Source organism: Falco peregrinus, chromosome 5 (genome assembly GCF_023634155.1).
Source record: "Falco peregrinus isolate bFalPer1 chromosome 5, bFalPer1.pri, whole genome shotgun sequence".
NCBI lineage: Eukaryota > Metazoa > Chordata > Aves > Falconiformes > Falconidae > Falco > Falco peregrinus.
Window position 1 is genome coordinate 28,662,553 of NC_073725.1, and position 18,626 is coordinate 28,681,178.

General features: G+C 37.5%; 1 protein-coding gene across 2 annotated transcripts in view; it reads right to left on the reverse strand.

Annotated features, from left to right (window-relative positions):
- Window positions 1–18,626, reverse strand: part of CNTNAP2 (contactin associated protein 2) — a 1,162,992-nt gene that overhangs the window by 778,126 nt on the left and 366,240 nt on the right. The window contains exon 3 of one of the 2 annotated variants that reach the window (XM_055806132.1): window positions 6,420–6,613. In XM_055806132.1, coding sequence (XP_055662107.1) covers window positions 6,420–6,613 — 194 coding nt within the window. Of the gene's footprint in view, window positions 1–1,773; window positions 2,262–6,419; window positions 6,614–18,626 lie in introns of those variants that run through there. The other variant, XM_055806133.1, reaches the window with a different exon arrangement.

The window sequence follows — 18,626 nt, forward strand, 5'->3', positions numbered from 1 at the left end:
TTATTTTAACACAAATACAGGCTGTGGCATAGGTATATTTTGCCATGATATTTCAGACAACTACAAGTGTACTTTTCTAAAGCCATTAAAAGTTTTTACAATTTCTCTTAATAACTACCACACAAAGCAGAGGAGATTAGGAAACAGGCTTCTTGAGGACAGCACTGATGTTTATCTATAAAGTACTTTTATTTAGGGTTTCGAAAAATTTCTAAACGTGTCCCATCACCACTTTATTTTTCTTATTTATATATATATATATATATTTACATAATAGCAGGGACTATTACATTAGATCTATAAGAGAGTTTAGCTTCACTACAGCAAAAGAAATATTTTCCTACATCCATACCCTTTATGTCATGGGCCCTCAACGTATAGGTTAGCAATGTACACTAAATGCCGAGACATATCGACTTCAGCAGGAGTTACAACTCCTCATTCTCTCAATACACCCACATAAAAGTGATATTGGTTGTTGCAAGTGAATGAAGCAATCTTTATAAGATAAAGGCATGGGAGAAAGGGACTCAAGGACATAACATCCAGGCAAGCTAAGGCATAAGGAAATTGAGAAAAGGCAGACAGGACAATCCAGGAAAAAAGATGAGATTTCCCCACCCCCACCCCCCCCCTCACATGGAAGGAAAGTTATATTTTAAAAGAGGTGTTTCTAGTAATAAAAGTACCTGGAGAATTAAAAGCCAGTAAAAATTACACTGGTCACCTTGCAGGCCTTGCTATGGAGACAGCAAGATACCAGACATAAAAATTGTTCCAGACAGAATAGGTCAGGGAATCCTTAAATAGAAAACAAGAATAAATTCACAACATTCCCGAAAGGCTTCAGGGCCTCACTAAAACCAATGGTCAAAACTTCTGCACTGTCTAATATATCAAACCACTTTGTCATGTTTAAATAGGTCTGTACAGTATCTCATATTCCAGTAGCAGCCCAGCAACAGCAAATGGCAGGTCACAGACCACGTTAATCACATTTCATATTTATTTTTAATGTTTTCATAACTGTAAGTCAGTATAATGCCATACAAACTAAATACATTTAATAAGATTATTTCATTCTTTAAAAGTACTTAAAAAAAATAATCAACCAACCAAAAAAAAAAAACAACCCACCCTAAAAAACCCCAACACACAAGCAAAAAAATCCAGGCCCATAAACCCATTAATCTACCAAAGCTTTCTATGAAGTAAGTTTCCACTCAAGACCTTATGAAGTGCCCACAAAAAAAAGAGAACAGCTGTAAGTATCAAACTCAACAAGTCTTTCACAGATTCCTTCATTACTCTTTAGTTTAGGGTCATGGAAATAAGGTGGCTCTCAGCAGTGACAGTTTTTGCAAAGCAAATAATTGTTGCATGTCCATAGAGTAGGGGTATGCTAGAATTTATTCTTCTTCACTTGTAGTTCCTTACACAAATCATTGTACCGTAAGACGTAAGTCCTTGGTTAGCTATAAATGATGCTCTGTAGAGCAGGTGAAAGGTACTGGGAATATAAGGCTTATAGATTTTTTTTTTTTTTTTTCTGGATAATCTAACCAGAATTAGCATGTCAGGATGAACAGAAATGCGGAGCAGATGGTGCCCATGTTATTCCAGCTAGGTAGAGCTGCAGGTGATAGTCTTATATCTACCTAGACATAAGATGTTACTTTAGATCTGTCTGATGGTTGGTATTTCCAAAGACACCCAAGAGTATTAAACATCTGAAGTCTCTCACAGCCTGAAAAAGTTAATCATCCAACTCACCTGTGCTTCTTTTCACAATGAATTTTGGCTCAATACTGCATCAAAATACTCTGAAATGCTGGGAGTTCCTATGCAAGCTAAATCCACTGTGCTGTACCAGCTTCCTTCCTTCAACACCAACGAGAAGCATTTAATTTAAGGGACTGAATTTCTCTGACAGTATGCTGCTCCTCAGTGCCCAGAAAAACACAAAGCTCATTTTACAGTTAACTTACTGGACTTCTCATTATTTCACCTTTAAAAGGAACAGAATGAGCAGTATTAAAAAAAAAAAAAAAAAAAATAAAAATTGTGTTTAAAGCCAGTAGGTAAATAGATAAATTGAATTCCTTTCCAGAAATCATTCTTCATAGTGAAAGCTATATGATGACTCAATATCTTTTCAGTAATAAAAATACTACAAAAGCAGATGATATGCGTAATGCAATGCAAGTTTAAAAAAAGCTGAAAGAAAAACAACAACAAACCCAGAAAAACATGCAGCTCAACTGAAGCAGCAGCCACCTGGTCTAGGGCTAAATTTTCTGTAAAAAAAGCAAAATCTGCTTTCCTTGACATCTTTACAACTCCACTGAAGTTCGCTGAAGCTGAAGATAAGTCAACTACAGAATATAATTTGGAGGTCATGTGCAAAGGGTCTGCACTCCACCTTTCCCATCAGTATTTTTTTAAAAAACTCGTAATTACAGTAACACATTCTCCTTCATCACCCTGACTTTGATATCCCCAAGAATATGAAAAGAAGATTGATGAGAGCTGATTACAAGTCCTACTAGAATAATCACATTTTAAAAGATGACACCTCATAAGACTTCTTCAGCTGTACTAAGGACCTTCCAATTCCCTTTGGAAAAGGCTTAGATCTTAGAGGTGCTCAACCTCTGACACGAATGCTTATAATCTGAGTCTCAATGTTTTCATAAAACGTCAGTATTCTCTTGTTATATCTATAAGACATATTTGCATTATGCTTAGTGTGAGGCATTTACATCATTCTGTGTCTGAATTAGGTAATGGAAACAGTATTACATATAGAATCATGCCTATCATGTATTTGTTAGGCAAACAGAAGGATGGTATTGACGTAGACACCAAAATGAGCATCTACACCAAAACAAAGATATATTGTGTACACAAAACATCCCAGTGGATTTACATATGAAGGGAAACCTCATGACCTATCAAAATTAGAATCTCTGACTACAAGAGCGAACATAGGAGAGGTGATAAAAATTCTCTAGTTGCTAGGCTTTTTATGGAAAAAGGACATATTCACTCATCTTATTAAAATTCATGGAAACTGAAAATATCCAAAAGCCCAGGAGGGGTGGGGTCAGAATATCTATTTCACAGAACTGGGAAGCTTACTCTAAATTCAGCTTGAAAGCACTTTCCCCATCACAGACTTCTTGAGAGCCTTTTGATTTCTCTTCTACTTAGGAGATAATTATAGAACTTCTTTTCCTCCCTGACTAATCCATACAGAAGGGGGTCACTCCAGCATTTTATGCAGATTATCATGGTTTGTCCTACCTAGATCTTTGCTGGAAAATATTTCTCCTTTGCTCTCTTTTCCAACTCATCTAGCAAGCTTTATTTTTATTTCCTACTGTTTCCCATATCTCATCCTGTGACTGTGTCATTTGATATCATAACTGCTTTAGCATTAAATACTGTTGAACTCTGCACTTTTTTCCTCTTTTTCTTTGCTTTCTCCTTTAATTTTAAATTTACTATTGTCAGGAAACAATGACACTCAGGCTTGGGGATGATGGAAGAGGTACATTAATCAAAGGCTTCATAGCACATTTTTCCTGCGGGGTAAAACTTCCAAAAGGTATAAATCCAAAGGGAAAGACTAAATACTTCCTAAAAAGGATTTCTAAGGGCGCCAGAATTATATGAGACTTTTTAAGATCATCACAGTCATTTCAGTCAGGAAGAATCTGACATTATGAATTTAAATTGCCAGTGCTGGACACTTGGCTCATGTGGTCTGATCTGGCCCTCACAGCTTCTGCTGCTTTTAATTTCTTGTACAAACTAACACCAAGAGGAAAATGTGATGGGCAGTTCTGCACCACTTTGTTGCCACGTCAGGGAAATCCATCTCCTCCCAACACTACGATGACAGTACAGCTGTATTTCTCCATTTCTCCACGCTCTGGCACCTCCCCTGCCTTGGGAACTTCCTACGACATTAAAAGCTAACAAGCACAGTGTTTTCCAGATTAAACCAAGGCCCAGACAGCATTCAACAACAGAAACAATGCTTTAGGCAAGTTAGAAGTAGTGTCAAGACCTCTAGCTTTTTTTTTTTTTTTTTTTTTTTTTAAATGCTTTTCTAGTATTGGATAAAAATTGCAGGACATGAGTAACAGCAGTACTGCAGCAACCAGCTTGCTAAGTATATACCAAAGATTTAGCCTTCCAAAGAGAAGTAGCAGACTTCTGCAGAAATTGTCACAGGTTTTGCAAGTGATATCGAAGCTCAATAACAGACCAACAGTATTCCCCCCTGAATTCAAAAAACATACATAACCTCTAATAAAGAGAGAGAAAAAAAAATGTTCTTTCACCAAGGAGCTTTCAGTATTTCTGTATTAAGAAACAACATGAGAATAAAGACTTTCTACAAACCCTCAGAACGGCGGACCACATCGGCAACTGTCACAGCTGTGACTAAATCAACCAAATCATGTGTTGCCAAAAGATTTTCCCTTCAAGGTACTAGGAGGAGATTTTCCTCAGCCTAACTGTCCTACCTTCTGTATCAGTCACTCAGCCAGCTGCACAGCCATCTACCAGCCTCCTGAGACAAAATGTTCATGATTTCAGCAGCGGTTGTTGAAGAAGCTTTTCTACATCTCATATAAAATAAACACTAAAGGCTATATGTATGTTTATGTATGTAAATGGCCTTAAAAGGGAAGCTTTATATTTATCAAGTTTAAGGACAAGCTCCCCCCTACCCTGATGAACAACATTTATACCACCAAGTCCTAAGGAGGCTAAAGCAGCACCCGACGTTTTCCTCTTCACTCCTGTCTGTCTCCCCGGCTTTAATTTCTGTCTCAGAATCCTATCTGACACATGGAGGAGGCTTTTTCAATAAATCAATGCTGTAATAAAAAATTACTGCCTCTATGTACTCCACATATTAAGCGGGTTTCTCTTATACAGATAAAACCATTCACCTTATGCTCTATATTTGACTTTCATTTTAATAACAGACCTTTAATAAAAGAAGCACCTGGCAAAAACGTGAATCCAAAATAGCACAATGTTAAATCTGGTATGCTTTGACAATATTTTCCTGATGAGGCATAAAAGCTAATCAATTTAATTTGATTTCAGAAATAATGACAGCATTCTGCTGTTTTCAAAGTATACTTTTGAAAAAGAAAAGCTATCTGAAAAAACTGCTATAAGGATAGGCATGTCAAGTAATAGCTATCATCATTTTGTCAGCAAAACGGAAGGCTACTGTTTTCAGCAAGAATGAAATTATCAGCTTATCCACAAAAAAATGTAAAACCCAGACCCAAATTATATATTTTTTCCTAAAATTATTATAGCATAAATATCCCTTGTCATGTTTTAACTCAAGTGGCAACTAAGCACCACGCAGCCGCTTGCTCACTCCCCTCCCTGCGGTGGGATGGGGGAGAGAGTTGGAAGAATAAAGGTGAGAAAACTCATAGGTTAGGACAGAGAGTTTAATAGGCAAAGCAAAAGCCACATGTGCAAGCAAAGCCAAACCAGGCATTCATTCACCACTTCCATGGGCAGGCAGCAGCTCCGCCATCCCCAGGAGCGCAGGGCTCCAGCACGTGTCACGGTTACTTGGGAAGACAAACACTCTGAACGTCCCCTGCTTCCTTCTTCCTCCAGCTTTATATACTGAGCACGATGTCCTATGGTATGGAATATCTTTTTGATGAGTTGGGGTCAGTAGCCCCAGCTGTCCCCCCACCTCCCAGTCCCTTGTGCCCCGACCCCCCCCCCCCCCCACCCCCCCCCCCGCCTGCTTGCTGTGGGGTTGGGGGAGAGGCAAAACAGCCCCTGGCTCTGTGCAAGCGCTGCTCAACATAACAAAAACATCTCTGTGTTATCAACACTTTCCAGCACAAATCTAAAACACAGGCCATACTAGCTACTATGGAGAAAATTAGCTGCTTCCCAGCCAAACCCAGCACATCCCTACAGCACCTATATGGAAAACGATACATACATGGTCAAACTCCTGTCCCCAGTACACATACACACAAAGAATAAATTATCTTCTGAAGCGTTACGTTTAAAAACAGATTTTTCAGAGCTATGTTTGTGTGTCACATTTACTCCGTGAAATTACTAAAAAGAAACAGCAGGGAAAGGAAAGCCAAAGCACGAGACTGATGAAGGACTGACTACCAACAAATAACCTCATGTTCTGAGAGTTTCAATCGTCCCAAACAGGCTTTGCTAACCCAGGGACAGGCTTCCTGACAGCAGCTCCAGCTTGAACTGCTGCATTCTGAGCCAAGCTCTGCTCTGCTCTCACAAAACCAACACTGAAGAGCTGAACAAGGTACAGAGTTGCCCAAACCACAGTCACCCAACAACATCCAAACATACGCTTCCATTTGTCACCAACGACTTACCCATATATTTCCATCTTGGTGGTACGGTTTCCAGTTTCTCCCTGTATCACTGTAGAGCATCCGATACTGAGTGATCCAGTCCGAGCTGCTATACCTGCCCTGAGTGGCAACAGCACTGAGCTGCTTCCTGCTCCCAAAATCCACCTGTAGCCACTGGTAATGGTCACTGTCCGATGGTGACCAGCCTCCTGCACCTGTTGGGTTGGAACAGAAGAGACAGATTAGACCTCAAACACTCCCTTTGAAGTGAACACATGAAGATGCTGAGTGCTAGAGGGCAGTCCAGCAGAGAGGAATATCATACCAAAAAAAATGTGAAGATATACAAGAGTAATATGATTGAACATTTCTTTTTAAATTGTCTTTAGCATAGGCTTCAAATGCATTAACTCTGTTGCCTTAATCATTTTATGATATAATTATATTAATTTAATGGACTGTCTGCTAACGAACCAATGCCTTTATGATGCCTTAATTACAGTTTATTAGTTTTTGCCAAATTATAATTGTTCAAGGGTTGACCAATTTGCCATGACATCTTTTGTCAGAGTAAGCTGGCACAAATCAATAACAATCTTTGGATTTCATATGCCTTTTCAATAGCATCTCACATTAAAGAGATAATATAGCTAAAACGGGAGGAAATAAGAGCAAGCTCCCTGCTTTCCGGTTTCACTATAGTGCACAGATCGAAAGATCTACCAGCAGAATTGAAAAAGGAGCACGTACTGCAGGGCTGGATCCTGTTTTGATCTGCTGGGTATACAAGCTGTCACAGATGACTTTGGCAGATGCCTCACAGAAGTGTTATTGCTTTTTATGGTTCTATGAATTAATGATAGCAATACTATTAACAAAATTCTTCTCAGCCACTAGACTACATTGAACTGTTCTAGATAAATAAGGCCATTGATGCATAGATAAATGTAGTATTAAGACGTTAATGCAATTTCTTATTCTTCTGAAATAAAAAAAAACATTAAGGGAAAATTGTAGTTGGATACTGCAGAGAATGATTAAAACTCTAAGATAGATATTATAATGATAAGTATTATTCAATACAAGAAACAAAAAAAAATCGATCAATACAGAAAAAAAGTAGGGAATCATTCTCTTTGTATTCATAGCAGATACTAAAGATGAAGAAAAAAACTTTACAGATTTACAGTGAACACAGGGAGATTTTTTCTTTATTATTTATTTTTTAACCAAATAAGTAGCCTGACAAACCATGAAATCACATCGTATGGCCCATGGGCTAATTTTTATTGCTTTTAATTTAATTTATAGATTTCAATTGATGTTACAAGCCTAGCCCGCTTGCCAAGCAAGCAACTCTTTGCTATACTGCATCTTATGTACTCCCATCATTAGGCGGCAGCATTGCCTCAGTCTTAGACAGTTCTAAAACTCATTCAGCTGCTACGGATGTTCCAGTTTGCAGGTCACAGGACATGAACGTGTTGTGATATCAATGGCATCATCCGATGTCATAAGTAGTTGCCTTTCGTTGTAATTAAAAGTGTAGAACTATGCCAATGACATCTAAGTTGTTAAAATTGTAGAGATTGACAACAGATGCTTTGCCCTTGCGGTACAGGTAATTATACCCAGCAATATAAACAGGATACCTTAAGGGTAGGGAATAGTTAAATGGTATTAAAACAAAACAAAACACACACACAAAAAAAACCAAAAACACCAAATAAACAAAAAAAACCCCCAACAAACTCACCAACAAAACCACCCTTACTAAAAACAGTTGGAGGAAAAAGTATTCCAACACATTCCCAAATTCAAACTAGCTCTATGTATTACAGCAAATCATAACTGCTTATTTAAAAAATAGATTCTAGATTATTCAAGACTACTGTGCAAGGAGATTGAAAGAGTTAGCTCTACATACTTGATGTAATAGCTGAGACACCACTTTGTCTCCCTACCCTACCGTCCCTGCCCATTTGGCATCTCTAAGAGTGATGGCACAAAGGTTAAGAAGCCGCCCCCGTACAGAAGCCACCCCTGTAAAAGGACACTTTGGCAGTTCCAGAAAAAGTTATAATGTCAGTATTCAAAAATTATTATGAAAGATAGAGCTGATAAAATCCATCAATAACATGTCCTTCAGCCACACGATTGTTGAAAAAGGATGATATATTATGGCTGTAAGAAGACTAAAATAGACATTATGTTTTTACACTTTTCATTTATGCAGGCAATTCTGTTATGCAGGAGATTTACATTAAAACCTGGAGATCTTGTTAAATACTTTTAAAAGAAAAAAAACTATAAAACAACATTATTTTTTCTTTTAGTACATTCATATGACTGAGCTGAGATTTTGGCTGCCTTTAACTAATAAATAGACTCATGCAATGTAAATCGCAAATAGGTTTCAAAAAGTCTGTACCTAAAAATCCATTTAAAAGTTTGCAAAAAATGAACGCTAACGTTCATATTTTCCTTTTTTTTTTTTTTTTTTTAATGTAAGAAACAGCAGAAAACATTCTTCACATCATGCCTGAACAAAGTTATATGTGACACAAGAGTCACGCCAAGGCCAAGCGATGAAAATGTGTATTGCAAGAAGCCTGCCCTAAAACCATTGCATAAGCAAGAGAAGACTTCTAGTCAATATTGCAGACAGCAGCAAACAATATTATCCCATTGGTTTCTTGACCTAATTCTCTATCTCAGTTTTGCATTTGCCTTCCAGCTTTTCCAAGCAAGTAAATTAATAGTCAAAAGGATGAAGGAGAAACATGTTGTGTTCTAGCCAGACCTGGTGCTGAGCAGACCCGTATGTGAAGGGAACAGGGCCCAGCCCCTGCAGGAGGGCAGGCGGCAGCCATCCACCAGAGGCAGCCAGTGGGGAACGATTAAAAGTTTCCCTTTCCTCCTTGATTCATCAAGCTGTGTCATTGGGGGGAACAGATTACTTCATTTTGTTTGTGATACGTGTAACCTCTATTCATTCAAGGATTAATAAAAGTCCTTCTTTGTTTTCAGGTGCACACTCCAAATAAATTATAAAATAGTTGGATTATATAAAATTGTCCCCGCTGTGAAATCCTCGCAAAGGCCCTGAATTCATCAAAGGAATTTAAGTGCCTCCATTCACTCTAAGCAGGTACAAAAATCTCACCTCCCCAGAAACACACACACGCTCACAGCTCAGCGTATCATTAAATATTTCGCTGAATAAAAACTAGCTTCTCCACTGAAACGAAGAAATTAGTTTGATATTGAACTGGGAGTAGATGAGTTAGTGACAAATTATTTAACAATTTTTGCCTTTTTAAAAGAGTGGCAAATTTGGAAATCAAATTTGATTTCCACAATATGGCATTATTTTCAAAATATGCTTACTTTTATGGCCAATAAATTATGACAGACTAATGAACTATCTTTAAGGAATAAGCACAATGACAGCATGTTAGTTTTCAGTGAGCATTACTATGTACTGAAATAGCAATGCTATATTAAGTTTGTTAAATAAATGCTATTCACAGTGTTATTCTTCACACCATGGTGTAAACTGTTTATTTTTAATGGTTTAAAGGCTATATTCTGAATTTTATGGCATGCATTATTTGCACTTTTTGTTATGGAAGAAAAAAAAAACAAAACATTGGATAAATGTGTGTGTGTGTGTGGGGGGGGGTAATATGATACACTGTTTAACTTCATGCACTGGTTTTTAATGCCAAATGCCACAATATACTATGAAATCAACAGGAGAACCAACAATTCTTAGAAAGATATGACAGCTACAAAGTATTTAAAAGATATTAAGCACAGGCATATATTTTAATTCTATTAAACAGGTAAGCAGCATTTATGGGATTCTTTGGTAGCAGAGGTACAATAAATACAATCACAGAATATATCTGCTTCCTATTTTTGTTTTTATACTATTCTAGAATTTTATGTGACTAAACATATTCACCCATGCAGTGGCAAAAATAATTGTCTCAGTGGCATCAAAACAGTCACTGAATACTTTTAGTTTTACTATATCTAGCACTACACACAACTCCACACAAACAGGGCAACTAATTTCAAGTTGAGCAAGGATGACTGCGGACCGTTGAGAGCGGACACCAGAGAACTGCGGCAGCAGCAGTAACATCAACAACGAGCACGTGGCCAAGAAAATTGCCTGCACAGAAAAGCCTTAAAGTCTTAATCGGGAACGCCAGCAGGAGCATTCCTGCAGTAAAAGGCAGCTATGAAAGGTTTCATGAAGCTTTACGTTCGCAACAAGCTACAAAAAGTCGTTTCATCTGTTCCTGCTGCAGTCGGACCGAACGTGTAATGATCTACTACTGAAATACATGCTCGCTGACGCAGAAGACACATAAAACTACATTCAGAATGTTAAAAACTTGTAAAAATAGTTTTCATTATTTTTTTTTACCACATAAAGACAATTTCTAAAAAATAGAATTTTCATCATTATAACATTTGAAGTTCAAAGACTTTTCTTTTTTTTTAAATTACAAAAATCCCAATGCCTTTCATGTTTCTATTGGATTTTATTCTCCAGGTTCATTCTGTGGAACTGAAAATGACATGAAAGCCATAACCTATCTCTAAATTACACGTGCAAAAGATGGCGCTTTTTATATCTCGAGGAGTATAAAGAATTCAAGTCAATGTGAGTCTATTTTTGCAAAATTTCACATATAATTACTTCCTTTTAATTAATTATACATTTCAGCTCCCTATTCAATGTTGACTGAGCTAGCTCCCATTTTCTGCACACAAAGAAAGCCTGCATGGTGAGTTAGACTTACTTTCTTACCATTCCCCTGATATATTATCAGTAAGTAGCAAAGCTGGGGTCTGCTTATAGATTTTAGGTTTTTAACTGAACTGTCATATGCTACTGAGGTTACAGATCTCTAAGAAGAGAAACACTGATGCCTTTTTTAAATGCCTGTCTCTTTTCAGTTAGAAATTTGCATTTTTTTTAAAAAATGGCACTTTAATCTTCATTCATGACTGAAACGGGACAGATTAATTTGCACTAGAAAAAAAATCATTCCTTCTTGGTAACACTTGCTCATCATTCCCTACTTCAAATCACAAAATAAAAAATACCAGTCCTGCAGCAAGCTGAGTTTTCTAGTATTTTCATATCAGTAATATCAGGTTTCAATGACATGAATAAAATAAGGAGGGGGTCCTTAGAGATTTCATTAGAAAACAAACTATGAAAAGCTATAGATAGAAGATTTAGGATTTCTGGTAGCTATAAATCAAGGGATTACTTTATCTAATCATAGAAATTTCTATAGCCTTTCAGGAAGGAAACCAAAAATATGCCTTTTTTAATAATTATGTCATAATAACCCAAACCAGTCTGTGCTTATTTGTATTGCAAAACCACAACCCAATCTGTCAATGAGAAATAACACTTTCTAGGTCACTGCAATAGCATGAAATCAATACTGTTTGATACCTTGCTATTTTCCAAGACATTGCTTGTCATTCCTCTACATAAAAGATAAATCAAGACAAAAAGGAAAACTTTGAAATACTGAGATCATTCAATCACTGCACTTCAGAGAAAATACTGGCAGCCATTTTCCACAGCACTCTAGAAAAGAATATACAACACCCACACCCCACACCCCCCAAACTCCTAAGCAACATAAATCTCCCTGCACTGTTAGTCACATTATGCTTAAGTAGGACATCAGTGGCTGTTTCAATTTTTTGCTTGTCTTCATGTCGGTGCATTTTAGCGTTGAGGTATAGACTGCATATGGACAGTAGAACGCCTGACTTTACACTGAGCAAATAACATCATAGCACGAAGGGGTCTTGTCACATGAGAAATGTTATGCATATGCAGACATCTCAGATGGTTAAACACTTTGCACTTCAAGCTGCTTTGAGAAAGGCTCACTAAAAGAATAAATCAAAATAATAGAATAAAGGCTGCTAATAAAGCAACCCTCTGTTGGGTAGAGCCCTCTAACAAAGAGACTCCAGTCCTCATATAAGGCTTCACTTGTAATTAAAACAATCTTCTCCTGATATTGGTACAGAGAAACATTTTTTGAATTCCTCATCATTAACAGCATGCATTGTTACATTTCTTGAACCCACCTGCTGTTCTAGCAAAATTTGGATTTGTAATCCAGCCCCGGTCTTCAGGGTAGGGATATGCTTTTGCATGTTTGAAGAGCTCTTCTTTCCAGCACGTAACAGCAGCCGTGGAATTGCGGACAAGGCCATGCATAATGCTGGTGTTGGGCAAATAATGAACTATTTCATTATTTGCTGCTTCTAAATACCAGCTTTGCTTCTTTTGAAGGCAGAAATACTGAGAAAAGAGCAGCATGGTTGTAATCATCCTCTATTTAAAATTACCAATATTTGTTTTGTAAAAAAATTAAATACCACAGAGAAGAGGAGGACAGAAATGACAACTAGATTTCTTCTTCTCCAGAATTCATTATTAGAATTTACCTGAAATCAGACTACATTTACTAAAAACTGGAAAATTAGACCCAACCTTTGGCCTAACTCCCAACAAGTTTCCACAGCAGCTTTCCAGAGGTGCAACAAGAACTGGGCTCCAGCAAGACTCAAAGCTCTAGGTTCCCTACAAGGCACACATGATAAAATTCATTTTGAAGGTATAGCAGAAGACTGGAATGATCCAACATTCATTCCCCAATGTAGCCTTTCATCTTAGCAGCTGAGAGTTGTCAGTCTACGGAGAGGCCAGTATCAGCATCAACTTGGACTTCTGAAAGGCTGAGGTAGCACACCAGCCTACCCAGTGCCAATTACTACTCACTGGAAATGTTTTTACTGGTTTCTAGTGGCATTTACAAGTGTCTTTCCTTGGTGTGGCTTAAAGCCTCTCATAAAGTATCACCTTCATTTCTTCAAACTAAGGATTTTTTATTTTTTTTGGGGGGGGGGGCGGCGTGGAGGGGAAGGAAATAACAATTAGCCCTTATTCACTTTATCATATTTTTTTGAAATTGTTAGACTAACTTTAGCAGACTTCCCCTCTACCAAATAATAGACAAGGGAGGGGGAACCCTAATTATATTTCTTAAAATTATTTCTTTTTAATTTAAAAACGTCAAAGTTAAGAGTAGAAATAACCCAAGGGATAAGAGTATTTATCAGGATACAGTCCACATAGATCCTTTTTAAAAGAACATTTAAGTCACTATATTATTTTTAAAATCCCAATAGATCTTTCTTACAGTAAATGCAATTAAAATAAATCCCTTGATGTAGTGTCTGCTTCTTAATACCCACCGCTTCCTAGTATATCTTAACTGTGCACAAACCACATACGAGGGAATGATTGATCAATCTGTCCTAAGGAATAGTGGTAATATCTAACAATAAAAACGATGCAAAAGAGATCTCATTGTCATTCACAGTTGTCAAACTCAAAGCAGGGAAAAAAAAAAAAAAAAAAAGTTGTAAGCCTGAGGAGTCTCATATCCTGAATCCACTGTTGGGGAACAAACACTTTGCAGCTTTGGTTATTTTAATGAACACATCACTTCAAACTATGCCTTTCCCATCTGTTCTGCTTTCTAATTACATATGCAAAAAGAAGCTCATTCACAACTGCATCCTAATGGAATCTTAAACAAAACTTGGACGAGATTTAAATATTCTGTGCGCATCATCTGTATTCAAGGCATTGAGCAGCTTCTTCTCCATGAGGTGTTTTCTTGTTTTCTAGACAGAAAGTTGAGGCAAAGCAATGGATCACTGCACCCAGGCATACAAACCCCTTGCATACAAAATAAGCGCAGTGGCATACAGGAGACAAGGAAGAGAGCAGAGAGATCTCCCTTGCCTCACACCCCCTTTTCAAGTACCAGGACACAAATCTTTCATTGCATGTTTATGCATTGCAGCACTGGGGTTTTCCTAACAACTTGGGTCATATCCCTGGCAAGAACTAGCAAGCGTATAGCTAATGGATAGCCAGCACCGCCACTGCAATGCCTCTGCTGAGCAATTGAGCCCTGATTAACAGATTGTTATCCAAGATTTTAATGATTGTCAGATCAGCAATAGCAAAGTTTTAGTGACTGTGGCTGAACAGCACTTGCAGCACTTTAGAATCCAGATACCAGCTCATTATGGCAGTTCCTTGTAATTGTTGTGATCCCTCAATAGAAATGACAGATGGAAATGAATTAAGGTCTTCCTCCACCTGATCTATACCATTTCAATAGCAACAAGGTGCCTAAACACTTTAGTCACCTGTTCCCATTAGTGCAGTCCACACAGTGATGGAAGGCAAAGCTGAGTTTAAGTTAAATCGTGATATTCTAGCCCACCTCAATTAACATTTTTCCCTCAAATGACTGTACAAGAAAGATGATTAAATGCCATAACTCAGTCTTAGATATCTTGTTCTGTGACAAGTCTTCAGTGATAAAAGATAAAACCCAAACCTTCTCCCCTGCAGAGACTTGCCGTGTGAGATCCTGTAGGGGATATCATTTCTACTGTTCTGCTTTGGCATATACCAGCATTCCAGTGATGTGCAAACCATGCTGCCTTGAAACGCTCACCATTAACAAATAAAAGTGACATGATTATTTCATTATTAATGTTTTCTGTTTTCTCTCACTGCTTCCAAATCTCCCGGACTGTGTCTCCTGCAATCATTTTTTCTCCCTTGAAATGCCCTGCTCATGACGTACTCCCCTTCAGCTGTTATGTGTCCTGAAAGACTCTTAGCCCAGCAAGTGCAAAAAATGACTTGGCAGAGCTCCTGCTGCTAAATACTGCAGTTCTGAGGGCCAGCTCCCTTGATGATTGCCAACAGTCAAACTTTGCCTGCTGCTACCCATGTTTATAACACCCACTTGGGCTCAGCCACAGAACCTGAACACTGCTCCCTTTTCTTCTCTCGCTGTTACTCTTTATCCGTTTATACCATGGATTTTTGTTTGTCTGTTAGGGGGTTTTGTTTGTTTGTTTGCTTTGCTTGTTTGGATTTTTTAAAGCTGCTTCTTTTGGGATTGGAACAACAAAAAACCCCCATTGAATTATATGCTTAGGTTGAAGATTTTTCCCTAGTGTTTCCTATCCAGCTTAAACCTGCTTTTCCTCTATGCAAATGTCTTTTCCGTCTGCTCAGATTTTTACAGGAATTTCCTAGAAGCTGGTTTCAACCCAAATGGTCATGATTCCTCAAAACTCAGAACTGTTAATTCAGCCTGAAATATTATTTCTGACTACCTTATTCCTTTCGAATGCTAAAATCATTACATATTTTGATACATTTCCACAAAAAAAATAATTTGTAAGTGAAGCCCATGAATCGTCATATAGTTTTCTTTTCTCAAACAAAATGACTGGGGGTGGGGAGGGTGAGGGGGTGGTGGTGGAAGGAAATCTGTCAGGTCTACTGAAGTTTCTAAATACTTCCCAATCTCTTACCTAAATCTTTTCTGTATGCAAATTGCTTAGAAAATTAACAGCTAGAGGGAGCCATACTATCTTACTTTTGCCAACATTACATTACCAGTTACCCAAACCCTGATGACCAGACAGGACTCTTCCCTACTCGGCTCATTGATCAGCCCGCACTTCCAAATGCTTATGTGAGACAGCCCTTATTCCTGATGTTACAGAAGCTCCGATATTATCGGTGCCATGCATGAATACAAGTTACGGGTATTGTTTTATCTGTCTTAGGAAATGTGCTTCCCTCTCCTGTTTTTCCTTCAACAAGCAGGAGCTCAGAACTGTGAAATATTAAGATGACTTTTGAAGCTGATTCAAGGGTTTTGCAGAGTTTTCTGCTTTTAATAAAGCTAAAGGATAATTATTTTTCCATTAATGTATATATTGCCAGCAGTACCCAGATCCTTACCCTTTCTCTCCATTAAGAAAATATTATATATTTTTTAACATTACTCTGTACTGCATCTATTTTGTCAAGGAAAGCTCACATTATGACTACTATTTTGCTAATACCAAAATATTTGTTCATATCATATGCAGAGTTGCAGCAATATGGGAGTAACTTTTTTTTTTTGTTTTAATTTACAAAATAATCTTCATTTCAAGCTAGGACTACACCACAGCAGAATTCAGCTTCTCAGGGCAATGATTTGCCTGAAGTCTATGGTAAACTAGTAATAAATATTGACTATTCCCTCATGAGTTTATACTCATTGGAGCCAAAACATAGCACTATATACAAAATCATTATAATCATGTGAAGCTGTACTAGGGAAAAAAGCCGGCAGAAAAAGTTGAAATGCTAATAAAAGTAACAGTGCTCTTATCAGTGGCATCAAATGTTAATTTACCCACATGGGATTATCTAATCTGATACATTTTAGACACTAATCAGAGAATGAAATTCTGCTAGGATTTTTATTCAATATAAATTAATGGGAACTCAAAGTTCATGCTGCAGAGCATTTCAAAAATTAAACTGTAATAATCTGAAAGCCCCAAATGCACACTCCAACCCTTGTTCTTTAAATTTTAACCTACAGAAGGGAGAATATGAACATGCTAACTTTGGAGTAGGAAGGTTCAGCTTTCAGAGTGTGGGGGAGGATTCAAAGCAGGATTTAATTTCAGGTGCCCTGAATCATCCCCACTTCTCCCCCTGCCTCCATTAGCCCTCTAAAGCTCTTAGGCTGGCATGGCTCCCCAGCCTGAAATTAATCTCGCTGCAGTTTCCGCACTCTCCATTTAAGCTGTTCAGGCTACAGATTGAAATAATTGTCCTGAATGCATTCTACACCTCACTCAAGTCTGCTGAGACGAAAAAAGAAAAAAAAATATGTCCACACCAATTCAAGATACCCACTCCCCCTCAAAAGAAAAAAAAAAAAAAAAAAAAAAAAAGGCCCAAACCTACCAACTCAGACACCTCAACTGCAGCTTGTACCCTAAATAATTTCTGCATGTACAGAGAGGTAGTTGGCAGATGAAGAAGCAGCCACAGCTACCAGGAGTGCTTGAGACAGAAATCATCTACCTTGGCAGGAGCATTGCTCAGGCAAGCAAAGACCTAAGTGAGAATAAAAATAGCTTTGCATGCTTCAGGTGGCCTGTGAGCCACCATAACACGGCATTTGCCTCATACAGGCAACTGAAAATAAACAGTATTTTGAAACTTGATGAAAAATGTTGCAATGCTAAAACTATTAATAAAGTAATAATAAAGCTAATAATAATTTCTCCCCATAGAGCCAGCTGCTCTGTCCCTCTAAACATTACATCCTTCTCTTCCTGAATAAAGCTCTGGATTTTTACTGCATGCTGGAATATGCAAATCTTCCTAACAATCTTCAAGGAAATTTCCGTTCACTGAGTCTAGACATGGAAGCACTACTGCAGCTTGACATACATCGTCTGGGGACATGACAGATTTTCCATGACTTCTGTGGTCTCCTGATTCACTTTTACATCGAAAAAAATCACTTATCACAGACAGCAAGTCCTTCTCTACTTCCAGCTACATGGACACCATTCCTACTGAAGACAGATGGATTTTCCTTCCAGCATAAGCCCAGCAAATAAGTATGCAGCAAGGGCTCTTAAAGCACAAACCACTACTAGCTAAACCACTACTTCTGTGAAAATTGAATCCTATGATTATTGTGCTATAAAAAGGTCTTAAACAGGCAAAATCACATGGCTTAAAAACTGAATGTGTGATATGGTAATTATATGTATTATGGTTAGAATATAGGTTTAAATACAGGGTTTTTTGAAATAATAAAAAGAGGAAAAAATGTCTGATGTTAATTCTGGGTTTAAAGGAATCTTACACCACAGTTTTAGCTTATGATTTGGCAGTGTTAGTTCAGCATCATAAAATCAGGGTCACTTGTAAAAGCTAGGTAATGCTTATCAGGCCATGGCAATTTTTTTCACTTTTATTTATTATCACTATTATATAACCTCTCTTCCCTTATTACTAGCAGCAAAGTACGATTTGGAGATAAAGAGTGATTTACCATAGATTTTATAAAGGAAGTATATTACACAGATGACTCCAGGGGGAAAAAGAATACATAATATATTAACTTGATTATCAAAACATACACCAACTTTAGGAAAGATATTACACTTGATGACTGGGAAAGCATTTATAACAAGAAAGTAAAAATGTTAATAATATTCTGTTTAGCTTTTTCTTAAAAGTAAAATAAGGGGAGTGAAGTTTGT